Below are 19848 nucleotides of genomic sequence, written 5' to 3'. Positions count from 1 at the left end.
TAAAGGAAGTAATAATATGATACATTAGTCATTTAAAATGGTTTTTGATATTCAAAGTAGAATTACTGACCATAGATGAAAATCTTCCATGCATTTTGGTTTTTATCACATTTCAGTTTTGAATACTTTTTATACCGTATTTATGACCATTTCTCTATATTTTACAAAGAAGGAAACTTAGGCCCAAGGATATGTAGAGTAGAAAAGTGACTTGCCTTAAAGTAATTCAGTGGCATAAGAAGCCAGGTTTCAGGATACATTATTACATAAACAGAACAGACTTTAAGTTATCTAAATCCTCAAAATTTTACATAGAGAAATTTTTCTTTATGTAAGTGTTCCTTCACAAGGATGGTACTCAGTATGACAATCCTTCATAGTTTGGGACTATGGAACTGTTTGGAGATGCTCTATGCATTGAGGATATTTATCAACCACCCACTCACAAAATCTCAGTAGCATCCCTCCACCAGTCATACCCAAAAATTGTCCTTTACCTCTCAATCTCTAAATATCCAAGGGCAGGGAATAGACATCTTTGGGGAAAAAAAAACTACTGCTTACCCAAACCTACCTTTACTAATTAAGAACTGAACAGTACAAACATGACCAGCTCTTGCAGCTTTCATTAAAGGAGTCCTTCCACCTTCAGATTCATGTTCCTATGTAAAAAACACAGACTTAATTGATATTTAATTGCTAGTGTACAGTTATTCTTTTTCATGAAAATAAAAAGGAAAAGAACTGGACTAATTTCTAAGTCTAAAGATATTAAATATCATGCTTTGAAATGAAATAAATTTAAGGAATACATTTTTAAATTTAAAACTCAAATTAGAAACATGTTCTACAGATGTAATTTAAGAACTGAAATTATATTCATGTGATTGTGACACCTTCATCTAAATCCATCTGGGTAATTTTTCCTTCTCTCTCTACCAAAAGGACTGTGGAACTTGACCAGTGAATGGCACTCTAGCACATCCTTCTCCAATCAGCATTATCCCCATCTACTCCAAGTGATTTTCTTTTTGTAACCTTCATCTAACCTGTATGAATTTCTGCAAGTACATCATTCCCTTTCTTTATGGACCTCCCATTAAAACCACATTATCTTATATGAAAACAACAAGGCTAGTGACTTAATATCTCAAAAACCACCAATTACAACGTCTTACTAGAGATTTCTGGGTCTCAAAAAATGGAGAATCTATTGCCTTCTTCTTATTGCTGGGTAATGAGAACACTTGGAGAAATTTTCCAAGTTATATTTTAAAATATAAAGATTTGAGTTATAATACATACAATATATATATTTTTTAACACTCACATCTGATGAACAACTTTTGAGTCTTCTCTTAAGCCACACACTAAGTTGTTTGAATTGCAATTAACTAAGCAAGATACATTGCTGTATGTTTCACAGTCACTGTGGTAAACACTGGAAAGCTCAAAATCTAATCTTCAAGAAATAGGCACACAACTAACTAGAGTATAATATGTGCCATAAGGGCTTCAAGAGCTGTACTAACATACACAGAACTGAAAGAGACCACAATAGTAATCCAGTTCCACTCTTCGCCTTCCATAAATGAGGAAAGAGAAGTTAAAGTTGGCAAAACTAGTTAATGGAGGAGTCTGTTTCTGCTTGCCTGTGAATTTTTGTCATAAACTATGAACTTCTACAAGAACACACACTTGCTTGTTAATCTCAGCCCCATGAACATATGGGTACTTAAGTTTTAACTACCTTTTCATGTCTCACTTCTACTTCCTCACACGTGAAACTGGAAGACTATTTTCCCCACACACGTTTGCTTTTCTTTCCCCGTCAGGCTGTCCTCACACTATTTTTTCCAACAGGAATATCTCTTTTGTCACATCACCATATCCACCTTTCTAAACCTTAATGTAATATCTCAGATGACGTCTTTACATCTTCTGAGCTTCTTTATTGTCTGTACTTTTGCTGTGACATCTCTTCATAATCCACCCTACAATAAACTCAGTATTTCATCCTTCTTACTAAGTTGTAAGTTGAGGAGTATTAAATACTTATATTCTAAAAATAGCTAAGTACCTAAGAAAAACTTTGTATTAATGTATCTAATACAAAATTTCCCTTTTATGGGGGACAAGGGGAAATAGATTGTATGACCCCACTAACAAGAAAAAAAAAACAGACACCAAAGAGTGTAGGAAAAAACAATGACCAAATGAGAGAAAAAATAGCAAAAAGGCCAACAGAAAATTAAAAGAAATACCTTTTATCTGTAATCTCCACTGAACTTTTAATGAATTTGTCTTGGTTTTAAGTATTAGGATTTAAAAAGTGACATAGTTTACCAGATCTGCTCCTGCTTGAAGTAGGACATCTGCTACATCGGTATGACCATTCTCACAGGCATATGTTAGTGCTGTATCCCCTGTTGCTGTTGTTGCATGAACGTTAGCTCCTATAGTAGTATTAAACAATACAGAGACTTAATAAAAGAATTGTAAGACATAAATGATGGACACAGAAATTTCTAAATAAGCCATATGTCTTCAAATTAGACAAAATAGTCATCCATTTCTAGAAATAAAGAAGACTGACAGCATCTTTAAAAGTAAAAAATAAAAAAAATCAGAAATAGATTATTGCTTGAAATTAAAGCTACAGATGCTTCAAACGGTAATAAGGTAAATTAGTTATAAAGTTACCACAACTTTTTACCACATTTTTAAACACACAATCAGTGTATCATAACATCAGAAAAAAGTTACTTGCATTATAACATTTTTACTTGGATATATCATGTAAAAAACTCTTTCCAAATGCAAAAATGCCTACCTGCAGCTAATAAGTATTTAACTAACTCCAAATGACCCTCTTGAGCAGCTTCCATTAAAGGGGTAGAACACCCTAGTTCTATATCAGCTCCTGCCTTTATTAGAAAGTCTGCCACTTCCAGAAAGCCTCCACAGCAAGCCAGAGTCAAGGCAGTTTCTTGAGTTTCTTCTGTCTGTGCATTGATATTTGCTCCTAGAATGAAAATTCTAATTATTTTAAGGAACTCACTAATTCCAGAGATAAGCAAAACATGATTGTTTCCTAATAAACTATACTTCAAAAATAAACATTTATATTATTTTGCTAAATATAGTGCTTCTCCCCTACTGAGAGGCAGTACGAATAAAGAAAAAGTTATTAAAAATACATCCACGAGTCTACATTTGATGCACACAGCTGGAGTAAGATTTATTCAGCCAGAAGGCACATAAGTGTGCCTATATATCTATATCTACAGATATAGATATATAAACTTTCACAGCAACCCTACAGAAGACTAAATTCAGGCACAGAAGGTTAGAAACTTGTGATTCAAACCTAAGAAGTGTGCTACAATACCTCTGCTTTTAAAGTTATAGCCAATATGCTTTTTTTAATGTTCCACTCCTCTTAAATTTGTCCAAACAAAAACCTTACTACTAAAAGAGATATAAAACTTGGCTACAAATATATAGAGAGATAGGAGATTACTTCTAAACTGAATATGGCTTAATACCGCAAAGTAACCATTTCACTTTTCTCAAAAGAAAAGTCTACTGTGTGCCGATTCTTTTACAGCTTCTTACAAATACATTCTTACGTTCTCCTCAAGTTCATCCTTATGGTAGGATTTCCCATACTGTGTCCCATGAAACCCTAGATATATCAAATATTTATTAACAGGTATCCTGCCCCAAGAGAAATTCTCTCAATATACCACTTTGAGAAATGTCAAATCTCATATATGCCTCTACATAATCTACACCCCTACCTCACCCCCAGTTCTCTGCTTATATTCACAAAGCACATGATGCCTGAAAAGTTCTATATTAAAGCAGTCTATTTGATTTTGTTTAGCACAGTATGGAAGCTATTTTCAAAGCAAATACGTTGTTTTTGTGACAACATCTTGTTACATATCTACTAGAAAGAGAAAATACAGAAACCCAGTTTTGTACTATTATAATGTTATGTTTTACACATTTATGCTTTACTGTTTTCACTGGTTTGGTTACCTTGGCCTAGAAGTAATGCCACCATTTCTTCATGTCCTTCACGAGCTGCCTCCATCAGTGGTGTATAACCTTCATCATTGACTTCTTCCAGGCTAGCTCCTCTTTCAATAAGTAAAGCCGCAAGTTCCACATGCCCACCACATGCAGCCAAAGTCAATGGTGACTCAAATGAATCAGCAGGCATGTTCACTTGGGCACCACTGTCAAGAAGTAACCTAGCTACTTCAACATGGCCATCCTAATTGCAATGCAATTAAAAAAATTAAATCAGCACCATTAAAAACAATTGTTAAAAATATGAAGATTTCTCAATTACTGTACAATGAAGGTTTACTGACAGTCAAATAAGAATAATAAATCTACATTTAGCAGATGAGAAATCAAGTATTAATTAAGACCTATCTGTATTTCTGTGGCATAGATGGGGAAATAGAGGTTGAGGCTATGAAACATGTAGAAAAATAATACCTTCCTTCAATGAAGAAGCTTAATAACCATTAGGGGAAAAAAAGACATTAAGTACATGAAACAAAAGACTACTATGAAATAACATCAGCACCTCATGGTATATACTTAAATGCTAACTAGATAAAGTTTAGAAAGGGAAAGTACAATTTTCGTCGAAACCTTCAAGAGAAGCAAACTTTTGATTAGGCAGGAAAAAAATTGGCAGTATTTTTTGGAGAAGGTAGAGAATTGTAGATAATGTGTTAGGGGAAAGGGAACACAATATGTAGATGGTACTTCCTTTTGTTTTTCAACATTTAAATGCCAGTAAAAATTAAAAGAGAAAGGAGTTCTCTCTATCTTCTGTCCCCTTTGCTGGTCTCCCTTTCCAACAGCTTTCCTAACTACTGGCAACTCCAAGACACTCTAATTTTTTTTTTTTAACCTCTAATATAAATTTTCCTTCTATATATTACCTCACAGACATTTCATCTTTTTTTGTACACATCACACCCATTTTTACCTCTGTGCTTGCCATGTTACACAACTTTAATGCCCCATTACAATGGTTACTTTGCCTTCCTTCGGCTCAGAATTTTCTACCTCCATATATAGTCAACTCCTACATTTCTTTTAAAGTCCAGTTTAAAACCCCATTCTCTTAGCAAGCTTTGAAATGTCGGGCCACTACTAATATCTTTCATCTACTTATAACACTTCCAGTACGTACTGATTAGGTCTACAAAATGCTCTATTTTAATTTCTTAATCTATATACTTTCTAATCTAGTGGTCACAAGGATGTTTTAAGTTCCTTATCATGGGGATATTACTGATGTGTTTTATATGCATTATACCATTTAATCCTCACAACAACCCGAGAGAAGGATATTATCCTAATTTTAACAGATGGAAACTTAAGACCTTGAAAGAAAACTCGTGTTTCTTCAAAGGATAATTTACTAAAGGAAATATTAGCATGACAATAAAGAAAACAAAGATAACTCAGGTTTTAATTAGTTACCTAATATTTTTAAAAATTAGTAATTAAAATTTAACATCCTTTCAATAATCATTCTCTGAAGGGAAGTTGAAATAAGAAACTTAAATTCATTTGGTGCCTTTTTCCATCTTTGGCATGTTTTTCTCGTAAATCTGTCTACAATGTTATTCTGATCCATTTCTATGCCACAAATCATATACTGAGATACAAAAGTTTAAGAGGACTATTATTACCTGTTCTTAAGTACAAACTCTAAAAAGAGAGTTCTTACCAAAGGAATTAAAAGCTCAGAAAACACCATTCATATAGGGGGAATTATGTTACACAAATAACACTCTAATTTCAAATTTTTCAGAAGTTACATTTTTGGTTTGATGTATTTGCTATGCTTAGTATTATATGCATACTTGTGGTTTATATTCTTCTTAATATCCTTGATCAATTTTGTAAATAGTTGCTTTTTGTCCCAACTATGTAAAACCAGCATAGTTATGGGAGACTAGGAAAATAAAAGTAGTTCTGGTAAAGCTCCAGAAAGCATCTTTAGTAGAAGTTAATATTGTACAACTGGCTCTGAACACTGGTCACAATTCAGATAGCTGAGGTTCTGTTCTACAATAAATCTATAATAAACAAATCTTTGAACTCAAGAATAAGGTCCCCAACATACGCTAGCACTTTCTTTATGAAATATACAGATACATTTCATGTATGTATTTCACCAGTCTTACCATGCAAGCCTCCATTAGAGCAGTGTGCATTTCATCTGTTTTATGCTCTTGATCTGCCCCTGCTTCCAAAAGAAATCGCACCATCTCTAGGTGTCCTAAACCAAAATGTGTAAGATTATTATAAGATATTTTATTATTCCAAAAAATGTAAGAAAAAGTTACAGTATTTTAAAAAGTTATATTTAACTTATAGCAATAAATTTATAAGCATAACACTAAAGTCAGCTACAAGCCACCCTCAACTGTCACACATAAATTATACAAGTGATTCTTGCTCTTCTACTTTTTACACCCTGTTGCCGCTACTACAACCCCAATGCAACTGAGCAAAGATGTCCCTGAAATCTAAAACCCCAAATATCCCTTCTATAACCTTTTCTAAGAGCTGAGGCATGCTCTATTTATGGTATGGAACAAATTAGCTTTTGTGAATTAGTTGCCTGGGATAATAATAATTGAAGTTATTTCTATGAGGAAATGTGTTTTAAGTTTCAATTACTAACTCACAGACTTTTTAAGAACAATCTGCCTGTAAATTGGGAACTGTATATATAAAAAAATATTTTCAAAACCACACCATTTAGTTTACACTTACGCATTTATTTAGATATCATACACACACACATACATATATGTGTACATAATATATACATACACACACACACTCTTACCCTTGTATTTACATTTATGTAGTTTCAAATAAACCATATGCTTCAGTTCAAATAAAGACATCTTACAAGTAGTTAAAAAGACAAGGACTTCAGACACTATGCAAGTAACAACAGAAAAATGACTTAATTTTTTTCCAATATTGTTTGTTAAGAGTTGCAGTCAGTGCTCAATCAGGACCAAGGGGAAGGAGCAGATGGTAAAATCATAAACAATTAAAACTAACTACAATAAGTAACTTAGCATCTGCCGTATTTTGTTTTTGCTACCTACCTCCCTCCCTTTCCTCTCTGTCATTCTCCCTTCCCAAAGATCCACATCAATGTTCAGTCTCAGCCTGAGTTCTATCCCTTCCGCATCTTCTCCTTGTCAATCTATGTCCTAGAAGACCTCACCCAAAATTAGAGGAAAGGGAGAGGGTCCATGGTTCCTTGTAAGTAGCAGAGATGTTCTCCACCAGCTCAGTTCTATATCCAGCTTCTAATTAAAGCCTGCAAGCCCCAACCTCAGACGCCCCTTGGAAAGCAGGGTGGGGCTATAAGCAAAGGAGAGAGGGAAGAGTAGTTATATGTAGCCCGGTCTCAAAGCTCTTCTGGCCAGCTGGGACTAAGTGGTAAAAACAGCCAGTTCCGGGTTCAAAAGTATTTGTGAAAAGGGGAGAGAGCCACCCAATCAATCAGCCTGTCCTGGAGAGGCTGTCCCAAGGCTTAATTCCTCTCCTCCCAATGAACATAAGCCTCTGCCTAATTACCAAACAGTACTAGGGAAGTAAGGGATCTCAGCTGTGTTTCCTAACCATCCTTACCTGAAGCTCTGTTAACACCAATCAAAAGCACTTTAGATAGAGCATATTTTCACATTTAACTTATATTTTAGTCATGTATGTATTTAAGGGTTATTTTAACCATTGTTTGTAAAGGAAATTTTTCCAGATGACCTTACACAACCTTGGCCACTCTAAAATAGAATGAAACAAAACAACACCAGAGCCAGTACTAGGGTAGGGCAATCAAGGGCCTAGGTGTAAAATTTAAGGAAGTGTTCTCTCACAAGCTTGGTGGGTGAAGTGATTCAGCCATTGAGAGGAAGTGCCTCCTTGAACTCTGTACCTTGCCTTGTAAGTGCTGTTTCTTGACACCTAATGGTCAAGATTATCACTTATTTTATGATACAAAGATGACACAGCTGCAGATGGTATGAAAGCAGACATAAAATTTGGTTTTTAAAAAGTTCCTTAGTTAATAGCCATTTATCTGTCAAAAAGGTAGACTTTGAGAAGTATTGGCTCTGTGGTTATCTTTTTTAGAATCTAGAATCTAGAGCATTAACTAGCTGAAGACCAAGACACTTTCCAGACAATTGTCTTGCCCTCTCAAAGGAGGGTATGTTTCTGTATTACCAATATTTTCAGGTTGATTGACATCATTTAAAATATCACATACCCCTTTTATAGTCACATATACATATACATATACATATACAAAGGTATGGGTACGTGTTTTTCTCACTTTCAACCAGCTCTTCCTTCTAACTTTATGAAATGTATTGACGATACTCTAGAATTCTTTAGAATTCAAACTCTCTTCACACCACTTTTCATTTCTCAAATCTCCTCTAGTCTCTTCAATTTTTCTCCTTTCTTCTTAGTATCATGAGAAATAGCTTAAGAACATTCCTATTAATGGATCATTCTAGCTACTTTGATTGTATTTACGTTTAAATTTATAGGCTAAATACTTCTGGAGTCAATAGGATTCTTTCGTGTGAACCATGAAAAATATTCTGACACAAAAACCATTAAAAAGTACAGTGCATAATTAAAATTAAGTAACTGTTTCTGATAAAACAACTGAATCATGTAACAGTCATTTTTCATTGACATATATTTATATTAAGTCTATATTTTAAAATTTTACATATTAAACTCTGAAACACTTTAAACCCTTTTAGGTTAATTACATACCATATTCTATTGCCACCTCTTAATTTGCTTTTTAATTTAAAAACTCTATTATATAAAATAACTGTCATCTCATGTACTTAAAAACTTTGTTTTAAAAAAATGTTTTATACCGTACCTTTGTAACAAGCTAATGTAAGGGCACTCTCTTTAAATTCATTGGAATGCGTATTAATGCCAGCCCCATTTTCTAGCAGCAATCTGGCTACTTCCACATGTCCAGCACTTCCAGCTTCCATAAGAGGAGTATGACCATTTTCATTATGGTCCTCGATACTAGCACCGGATTCCAAGAGCACCTTTACAACATCTACATAGCCTCCAGCACAAGCGTATGTAAGTGCTGTATTGCCTATTTTAAGAAAAACAAAAAGACATTAACATAAAATATCAAAATAAAAAGATCCTGATTTAGTTAGCATCAGGAAGAAAACTGAAATGGGAGACTATAATTTTAATAAATTTAGAAAATATATATCATTCCTTTCCCATTGCCTTTTATCTTACTGAAATCAACTCCCAATTCTTTCCATTTAGTATCAGGGTCAAATATATATGGAAAATAGACACACTTAACACGACTGTAGAGTTATCAAAGAACTGAGCAATTCTGAAACTAACTTTTCATATAAAAAAAAAGTTATGTTCATTGTAACCTTAATTGGAGAAATGTTTCAGAAGCTTTATGTTGGGAGGATAATTATTTATCATATATAGGTACATCTCATACTGTTCCTTTTAATTATATATATTTGATTTCCTACAAATTCAATTATCAGTTAACTGATCAAAGCTACATAATTTCAAAAACATTCCTTCTTGATGATAAAAATCTCCTGTGTTACAGGGGGAAAAAATAAACCTTCTGGGTAAAATAATGATTTCTAAACCCCTTCCAACCAGAACCTATAAGATCATAAAAATTCTTTCAATTATTTAACAAATTTGAAAATCCTGCATGAAGATGCACAAAATATATTTTCATTTAATTTTTAGAAGTTTTATATAAATCCATCCATGCCTAAGTTTGAAGAAAAAAATAAAGTTAGTTTAAACTAAAGTCATGTCCATTGTAGGACACAATGTTTTCATAATTTTTTTTTTCTATAGGCCACAATTTAGTAACAGTAGACAATGATAGACCTGCCTTTTGTTCCATATCCTTCTTGTTTTCCCTATCCTCCCTTCCCTTCTTCCCTGAAAAATAGGAACCCTGGATTGAAGAACTATAGCCCATTTCCAAGAGGGTAGTCCTTCTAACTGGGCCAGAGTTTAATTTAATCTAAAAGAACCTCAAAAGGCCAAGTAATCATCCTCAGACACAAAAGAGAAACTTTATTCAAAATATTTCTATACTTTAAATCTAATGCATACACTTAGGAAAATGTGCAGTACTTCATAATTAGAGCACTGCAAAAGCTGTACTAATGATGATTTTCATGTGACATAGTTATTACCAAAAGGTGCTAATATTTAACAAAACTGAAAGAAGAAACATGAATAACCTGTTGAAGACTGTGCATTGACATCGGCTTTATGAGCTAGCAGCAACTTCACAATTTTGACATGTCCTCCATTAGCAGCAGCCATTAAAGGTGTAATGTCACCTTTGATTCCCCTATCTTCCACATTTGCATGCATTGCCAACAAAACCTTATGAAAGAAAAAGTTTAAATGATATTAGAAAACAATATATTCATCAAAACATGTGGAACATGTTTACGTTAACACCTACCTAGTGATTTATAGTCAGAGCCCATAACCACAACATGTATCTAACAAAAATTTGTTGAAATGAGCCTAATGGTTGAGTTTATTTTATTATTTCTTGTCAAAGTAGGCTAGATTAAAAAACAAAAACAAAAACAGCCCATGTGCTTTATTTTGATACTACAAACCTGTGCAAGCTCATAGTATCCAGCAGAACAAGCTAAACAAAGGAGGCTCTCCCCTTCCTCAGTGTGCTCATTTACGCTCCGCCCTTCAATGAGTAACTTTCGCACAGCATTTACATCTCCTTCTGAACAGGCTTCTGCCAAACTGCGGCTATTAGGGAAGAATATTATAACATCAGCATATAAAAATGTTAAAAATTACACACCGTAAGTATTGGTTTTTGAGGTTAATCTGGACAGTCGTGCTAAACAAGAATGATCACTTCAATATGATCCATAAGAAACAGAAAACTGAAAATGACTCAGTTCACTAAAATCTACTCATAAAATTCACTGAATTAGAATTATCAACATTATAAGATGTTTATAGCTATGCACTGAAGTACAAAGTCCACTTTACTATCACTGGAAAAAACCCAAAATTCTAAAACATAAAATTTATGGAAAATCACATGAACAAGATACAGGTAATAATTATACTTCCTTTTTGCTTGGTCATGAGAAAACTTATATAAAAGTTAATAAAAATGTATTTAATAAAACAGGTAAAACTTATACTAATTATAAAGGTCTACTTGAATCCTTCCATCAATTAAAGGGAAATCAGACAGGAAAGTTACAAGCATATAATTTTGAGTAAAATATGGATAAACGATAAGGAAATTCTTTTTTGAAGTATTTACTTATGTATCATATTTAGTCGAAATCTGAAAAATACCCAGGCGAGGCAAATGCTAAATTCAAGCAAAAGGAAAGTAGAAAAAGTGGAACAACAGAAAATTAGACTGAGAGTAAAGTGTTTGCCCTATAAACTTGCCAAAATAATTCCAACTATGGACATTTCTAAAAAATTCTATTTTTGGATAAAATCCATCCAAAGAAAAACACTAAATCCAGTGCTCTTAATTAACATTCTCTTTATTTCAAATATAAGTCAATTCTTATATCATCCTTTTCAAGGTCCTGTCACTTCTGGTACTGAAGTCATCCATGGAACCTCTCTTCTATACCTTTATTATTACTGCCACCCAGATTCAAGAACATCATGTTTAGCCTGGATTAATGGCAAAGTCTCCTGAACAGTCTCCCTGCTGTTACCTTTGTTTTCCTTCAGACTCTTTCAACATGGCAGCCTGAGTGAGAGATCTTGTTTAAAGGAAAGTATATCATGGCATTCTTCTGTTCAGAATCCTCCATTTGGCTTCCAATCTCACACTAAAAGCCAAAGTACTTACAAGATCTGTCCAGTGGTAGGGTCTCACACTCCTACTTTTTACCTCTCTGGTTTCATCACCTATTCATCACTCTTATTCTTTCCACTTTAGCCACACTGATTGGCTTTCCTGCTTTTCATAAAAAATGCTAATTAAGCTCCAACTCTAAGATACCTGTATTTGCTGTTCCTCTGGCAAGACCTCTCAGACACAGCTTACCAATTTCAGGTCTTTGCTAAAATGCCACCTTTTAAGGGAGGATCTCCTTGACTACTCTTAAAAATGCACCATGACTTCCAACCCCAAACATTGCCCTGGCACTTTCCCATTCAATTTTTCCCCATAGTTCTCATCATCGTGTGCCATGTTACATATTTTACTTACTTGTTAACTGTATTGTCCCCTTACCTACGTCAATGTCTTGAACAACACTTAGTGTCCTTGTCTCGTAATTTCCCATTTTAAAGGACACTAACAGTCCTCAGACCCGGTGTTCTCTATTACCTTTAAACAAATGTAAGACAAATCCTTCCTACAAGACATTTCTGAGTAAGAACATCTTTTCTCTCTTTCACATGGACTCTTATATTTTCTTTCTTCCTCAGGCACACCCACACCCTACTCTACTATCCCATTCAGGCTTGCATTCAGACATTTCCATATGTGTATGCTAGCTTTAAAACAAGCTTATAGGAATTACTGTAGCAACAGTTCGAATTTCAAACTTATGAGATCTGGCACATGGCACCACACTTAACTAATAAAATCTAGCATATAACATCAATGCACTCCACTATATTTCTCAAGCTTTGCTGAATAAATGATTGTCACAAACATGCTCTGTTCTTCTAATATACTCAATGCCAAAGAATCAGTGACTTTTTATTTTTCTGTTCTATTTCCTGCTTGAACTAGCCTTAATATACTCTTCAAGGTGCTTTTAACTTTCTTTCTTGACAGTCTAAACAGGCACCATATTTAAGAGAATATCAATAATATTACAGGGTAGTAAAACTGTTAATTAAGAAACAGAACTTGAAGTTAACAAAAGAAAGAGGGTCAATCTATGAGAAGAACAGTAAATTAATAAAAACACAAAAATCTAAACCAATGAAGATGAATACAGAGCCAAGAGAAACAGCAAATTTTCTTGTTAATACTATACAGCTTCTTTTTCATGCTCTTAAAAGATGTTACATAAAAACACTATTATACAAAGACAATCCCTTTTTTTTTTTTTTTTAAGAGAGACAGTGGGTACAAGTGAGCAAGGGGCAGAGAGAGAAAGTGAATCCCAGGAGAAGAGTTGGGGAGGGATGGCAGAGAGAAGTGGGACTCACCAAAGTGGGGCTCAAGCTCACCTGACATGGGACTCAAACTCATGAACCCTGAGATCACAACCTGAGCCAAAGTCAGATGCTTAATGACTGAGCCACCCAGGTGCCCCAAAAGACAATCCTTAAATGCTATTTTTTACACTCTAAACCCATATATAAAAGAATACTCCCATTTTCTCAACTGGTTAAAGGCAACTGCTAAAATAAATAAAATGGCTTCATTTTAATTAAAGGAAAACAAGCCTCTGAGTAATCAAAAAAATGTAACATATTAATAATTCTTTTCCATTTGCTTCCTTAAAGCTTATATCCATTTTTCATATATTATCCATAATTGGTTTTATATATGAGATGGTATGATTTTTATTGAGTGAGATCACCAGAAAAACTTAAAATAGCAAAGTCACAAAATATTCACTGAGCCGTAACTATAAAGTACTATAGAAAAGAAATTGTAGGGGATACAAAAATAAAATCCCTGGGACTCACTTACATTCAAATTATGGGAACTAGATCCATGATATTTCTTGAACATTCATAAAACAAATAAATTAAAACTTTGCTATTTAAAATGGTCAGAACAGGGGCGCCTGGGTGGCTCAGTCGGTTGAGCATCTGACTTCAGCTGAAGTCATTATCTTGCGGTCTGTGAGTTAGAGCCCTGAATCAGGCTCTGTGCTGACAGCTCAGAGCCTGGAGCCTGCTTCTGATTCTGTGTCTCCCTCGCTCTCTGCCCGTCCCCCACCCATGTTCTGTCTCTCTCTGTCTCAGAAATAAACATTAAAAAAAAAATTTTTTTTAATAAAATAAAATGGTCAGAACAATGCACATGAACTAGAAATGGGATGACTAATTAGAAAGCATTTATTTCTTTGTCACCAAAACATTAAAAGACAACAAAATCTATTAAATAAGCAAAAGCTCTTTTATAACATATTGGCTAAGAAGTCAGTCTTGCATCACTGGTGTCTGAGCTTTGCCACTTGTCAGCTATTTGATCTTGATTAAGTTATTTGCTTCCCTTGAGCTTTTCATGAGTAAAATGAGAGTAAAAACAAAATCCATTGCTTTAGGGCTTTATGTGAGTAAAAACGAGATATCACATATAGTATTTCACATATACTTCCATGCCATGCACAAAATAAAAGCTCAGTGAACATTAGCTACTTTTAAGAAAACGTTTTTATATCAATCACAGAGAAAATGTTCTTACTTGTCCGACTGCCCTGCATTCGCTGTGCTTTCAGCTCTCATCCGGGTAAGTGCAGCAGCAGCTTCATCCAACGCACAACTAACAGACGACGTCAACCTCCGAAGCACTTCAGGATCTGCAAAGGCTTTACCATCAGCCGTAGATAATTTGCCTATTCCTATTATATTATTTTCACACCAATATGGACACACCCAAAAGAAGAAACAAAGCAAAAGTCAAGTTACTTAACTCTATATATGTTAGCAAACAACCTTCAAATGTTACACTTGACATATATATTGTCTGCCTGGAATCTTTTGGGAAATCACTGTTCTCCAATTCTCTAATAATCTTATTCCTTCCATGTGGTCTGTAAGTGCTTGACCCTGTGACTCTCTGGTGCCAGAAATGGGTCTTTGGCCTATGCTGGAACAACTAGGAGTCCTCACTCAGACTTTTGCATTGGTTTGGTAGGACCTATATGTTCAAAGGTTACTAAATTGCTAAGATGTGAGTGATGAGCTATTTGGCCACTTTCATGACTACAGAGAAAAAAAAACACACAAAATACGTCAATTAGAGGAGAGGAGGGCAGAGAAATATAAAGAAAACAGAGTTCTGATAACGTTATTTTAGTGCCAGGAATCGGAACAATCCCCATACTTTCGGTAGATCCCCACTTTTGCTTAAGACTGTTTAGGTGGCTTACTACCACTTGTGACCAAAAATGGCCTAACAAGACATAATAGGCCATACATACAAAAGATAACCTTTATATAAGCACCTATTTATTTCAAATTACATCTATAACTTATTACATGTACTCAAAATCATATCTAAAAATCATTCAGAACACCAAAAGAAAACAAATTCAAAAGCAGAACTGGTTAGTAACCACCTGCATGAATATAATGTACTGCTTTTCCAGATATCACTACAAAGCAAATTTATCTTTAACCTTTACTATTCTAACTCAGTGGTGCTTAATCCAGGCTGCCCATCTCAGCGGAGCTTTTCAAAAATACAGATGCTAAGCTCTCCTCCATCTAAAGATGTATTAAGTAAGAGGTGGGGCCTAGGCATACATATATTTTTAAAGTGCCAAGATTCTAATGCACAGCCAGGATTAAAAACATCTGCTCCATCTTGAAGATAAACACCTAGATATTTTGGATCACTGCTCCTCAACATGTGGTACATGGACAAAAAGCATTGCTGTCATTTGGGAGCATGTTAGAACTGCAGAATTTTGGGCCCGAAGATTTACTCATCCAAAACCTGCATTTTTAAAAAAATATCCCCAACCAATTCAGAGACACAGTAAAGTTCAAGAAGCACTGTCACAGGTTTTAAAGCAAACTAATTAACTAAGACACCAATCCAAAAAAAAAACCACTCAAATGGTAATAATAAACATATCCTTTCACATTGGAAGGGCTTAAGAACATCACATAAGTTTGTGTTTAAATTCACAAAAATTGGGGTGCCTGGGTGGCTTAGTCAGTTGAGCATCTGACTTCGGCTTAGGTCATGATCTCACGGTTCATGAGTTGGAGCCCCACGTCAGGCTCTGTGATGACAGCTCAGAGCCTGGAGACTGCTTCACATTCTGTGTCTCCCTCTCTCATTGCCCCTCCCATGCTCACACTGTCTCTCTCTCTCTCAAAAATGAAAATAAATAAACATTTAGTAAATTAAAAAAAAATAATAAAGTTTACAAAAGTTTATACTTATCTCCTTTTCTTTCTGAAAAACCCAAGATATCAAATACTACATCTTATAGAACCAAAAATAATTCTGGCAGGAAACCTTTATGATTTTAGATATAACAAATGGTCAGAGCAATCAAATTTGGTATGTGTTACAATCAAGATGTGCAAGGAATAAAGACAGTCTCAGTCTGATAAAACTGATACCTACTATATAATTTGTGTCACTAAAAATAAAATCCATAGTCTGAATCTGCTATAGTAGTATTTATTAAGATATTTATGATTAGTTAAGTATCCTAACACTATAGAAACCAAAGCCACAGATGCATTTTCACATGAGACAATAGCTCCAATTTTTTAGCCAATTCAGATCAGTTATATAACAATTATTTGTCAATAACAGCAAGAGAACTAGGGAAGAGGATATATCTGGATTAGTAGAAAGTAACCACTGCCTTAAAAAGAAAGAACAGTGAAAACAAAATATTCCATATTAAATTTTTATCTTCTCATATCTTCATAAGTAAAGATAACCATTTTATTAAATATAACTAGGTAGGAAGTAACCTAAGATATAAATGGTAACCCTTCAAATAACACACTGATTGAAAATGAATTCATTGTAGCTACTCTGGATTATGATGATCCTTTTTTTACTGGTCTTATCCAGTTATTAAATATTAATCAATGAAGATCAAAAATCAGAAAAGATGTGGTCAAATGATTCTTTCCCAATTCTAACATTTAATCAACTGAACAACAGAACCATGTCACTTGTGACCAAAAATGTCCTAATAAGACAGTATAGGCTACATAAAATACAGAAGAGAAAAAGTACATTGAAAAATTACCTACATTTCTGATTTTAAGATAATTATTTTCTCTTTTGTCCCTAAGACTTACTCAACCTAATTCCCACTTATGAAGACAAAAAAAAAGAGAAGTAATGGACTTAGCAGAACAGAATAAACAGAAACATAGATATCAAAAGAGAAACAAGGTGATCAGCCCATCAGGACTCAGGAAGTACAGGTCCCAGATACAGGGGTAAGGCTTGGGTCATTATACAGAGAGACTAGCTGAACACTGTGAGAAGCAAACACTCAAAGACTCCATTCCCAAACAGCACAGCCAGATGATTGTTCTCTATAGAAACCAACCAGAAAGGCCCAGGATTAGTAGTCATTAGATACAGATAAGAAAGAGACGTTATACTAAATGGAAATGAAGATTAAATAAGTGTATGCATGTCAAACAGTGAGATCCTCAGCCTCTTCCCACTCTAAGCTCCCAAAATTCAGGTAGCCAGGTTTATCATTCACCAGACAAAAACTGGTAAATGTCTCTGTCAAGAAATTGAAAAACCCCAGAGAAAACACTTAAAGATACTGACATTTGGGGAGTTTTCAAAGAAATGAAAGGGTCTCTACCAAGTCACTGTGTACATTGTAGAATTACAATGTTCCCAAGATTACCCAGCTCTGGTGAACTCCCTCTGTGAACTCACAGTCTTGGGACTGTGGATTTGATAGCTTTTATCCCCATGATTAGGTTACATAATGTGGCACAGTTGACCTAAAGACAGGAATATTATCTGAGTGAGACTGACCTTATCACATGAGCCCATGAAAAACAAAGCTTTTCTAGGCTAGTTGGAGAAAGGGAAATCAGAGATTCTTACCATTAGAAGGATTCTACTGTGCTGGCATGAAGATGGACTGGGCCACATGTTAAAGAATGAGGGCAACCTCAAGAAGGTAAGAGCAGCCCCAGCTGACAGTCCACAGGAAATCAGGATCTCAGTCCTACAACTCCTATCAACAACAATAAGCCTGAAAGCAGATTTTCTCCTACAGCCTATAGATGAGAACTCTACTCATCAGCAGATACCTTGATTTCAGCCCCTGAGACTCTGGGCAAGAAAATCTAGCCACACTGTGTGCCCATATGTCTTATTTACAGAAACTAAGGAATAGTAAATGTCATGCCACTATGTTTAGAATAAACTGTTGTGCTGTAATAGTAAACCAATTATATAATATATATCACTTACAATATATAATAAATACTGCATAGTGAAACCCACCAGTTGACAAAACATGCACATATACCTTCCAGTGTAGCTTTTTATGGCTATGCTATTGACTAAAAAAAAAAAACCAAAAAACAAAAAACAAAAAACAAAAAAACAGACTTTTTTTGTAGAAAATCCGAAATGTAAAGGGCAGCCAAAATATTCAAAATGTGAGCAAAATTTTAAATGCCGAAAATTCTAATGATATGGAGAAGGAAGACATAGGAAAAGTTGCAGAGATAGCAGACTACTATAAATAAGTGTGGCATTAACTTTCAGAACTGCAACACCAGAAATTAGGAGACAATGGAGTAATAATTTCAATAGTCTGAAAGTTATTTTTACACTAGAATTCTATATGTAGTCAAACCATCAAGTATGAGGACAGCATCAAAGGCACTTTCAGGCAGAATCAAAAACTCTTATTTTTCAGGCATACTTTCTCAGGATACTTAAACCATGATCAATCTCTACACCATGAAAAATGAAACCAGAAGAGTGGTTCTGTGATACACAGGAAATACATACACCATGAATAACTGTTCATGCCAAAGCCAAAATGAATTTGAATCTGGTCAAATATCTGGATCTGAATTCCGATTTACAGGAAATACAACATGCACAAGTGCCATAAAATGAGTCAAATAAAATCTATTTATTCAACAAATAAGTGGGGGGGGGGGGAAGAGGAAGAAGGAACCTGTTAACAATTAAGAACTCAAATTAACTTGAAACTTTAACATGAAAAACACGTATAATTTTACATACAAAAATATGTAAATATGAAATAGGTGAAGGAGACTAAGAGTACACTTATCATGATGATCACTGACTATGTATAGAATTGCTGAATCACTGTATTGTATACCTGAAACTAATATAACACTACATATTACCTATACTGGAATTTAAAAACTTATACAAAAAATGAAAAATTTGTTTGGATCCTAATTTAAATAAACCAACTAAAAAAGACCATTATGAAACAAGTGGGGAAATCGAAACACTGACAGGGTATTTGGCAATAATGATGGAATTAGTATTATTTTTTTCTTTATATGCAATGGTATTTGGTTATTTTTTTTAAAGGTCTTAATTTGCAGTATATACTGAAGTATTTATATATGAAATTATATAATGCTTAGTTTGCTTTAAATTAACATGGAGGGGAGAGGGAGGGGATCTCAGCAGCGTGGTAACAAATTAAGATGAAACAAGACTGTCCACGCACTGATGGCTGTTTAAGCTGGATGATGGGTATTCCCTCTGGGTTTACATGTAAAATATTTCATTTAAAAAAAGAAATAAAGGAGAAAGGGAGACGAGAAGAAGAGGAGGAAGGAAGGGAGGGAGGGGGGAGGCTAGCTACTGTAGAAAAAACGGAAAAAATGGTAATAAATACAGAAATGAGAAAATGAGGCAACTATTAGTATCCTATGAAAAGGAACTCTTCCTCCATTAGTAGTAACTCCTTTCATCAGCTGAAATCTACTTTCATGTAGCATTTTTCAATCTGGTTCTGCCTCTTGGGAGCACAAAAACAAAAACAAATATCCCTCTTATATTCA

At 34.4% G+C, this 19848-nt stretch overlaps 1 protein-coding gene across 8 annotated transcripts in view; it reads right to left on the bottom strand.

The window, feature by feature from the left end:
- The window catches only part of ANKRD17 (ankyrin repeat domain 17), a 164599-nt gene that overhangs the window by 61766 nt on the left and 82985 nt on the right, over positions 1-19848 (bottom strand). For all 8 annotated transcript variants that reach the window (XM_043572493.1, XM_043572494.1, XM_043572497.1 and 5 more), the window contains exons 3-11: positions 14516-14672; positions 10755-10902; positions 10362-10509; positions 8975-9208; positions 6228-6322; positions 4048-4285; positions 2834-3025; positions 2347-2456; positions 575-662 (exon numbers count right to left, since the gene is read on the bottom strand). In XM_043572493.1, coding sequence (XP_043428428.1) covers positions 575-662; positions 2347-2456; positions 2834-3025; positions 4048-4285; positions 6228-6322; positions 8975-9208; positions 10362-10509; positions 10755-10902; positions 14516-14672 — 1410 coding nt within the window. The remainder of the gene's footprint in view (positions 1-574; positions 663-2346; positions 2457-2833; positions 3026-4047; positions 4286-6227; positions 6323-8974; positions 9209-10361; positions 10510-10754; positions 10903-14515; positions 14673-19848) is intronic.

Source organism: Prionailurus bengalensis, chromosome B1 (assembly GCF_016509475.1).
Source record: "Prionailurus bengalensis isolate Pbe53 chromosome B1, Fcat_Pben_1.1_paternal_pri, whole genome shotgun sequence".
Taxonomy (NCBI): domain Eukaryota; kingdom Metazoa; phylum Chordata; class Mammalia; order Carnivora; family Felidae; genus Prionailurus; species Prionailurus bengalensis.
Note: the sequence above shows the minus strand (reverse complement) of the source record. Positions and strands in the feature narration are given on the sequence as shown.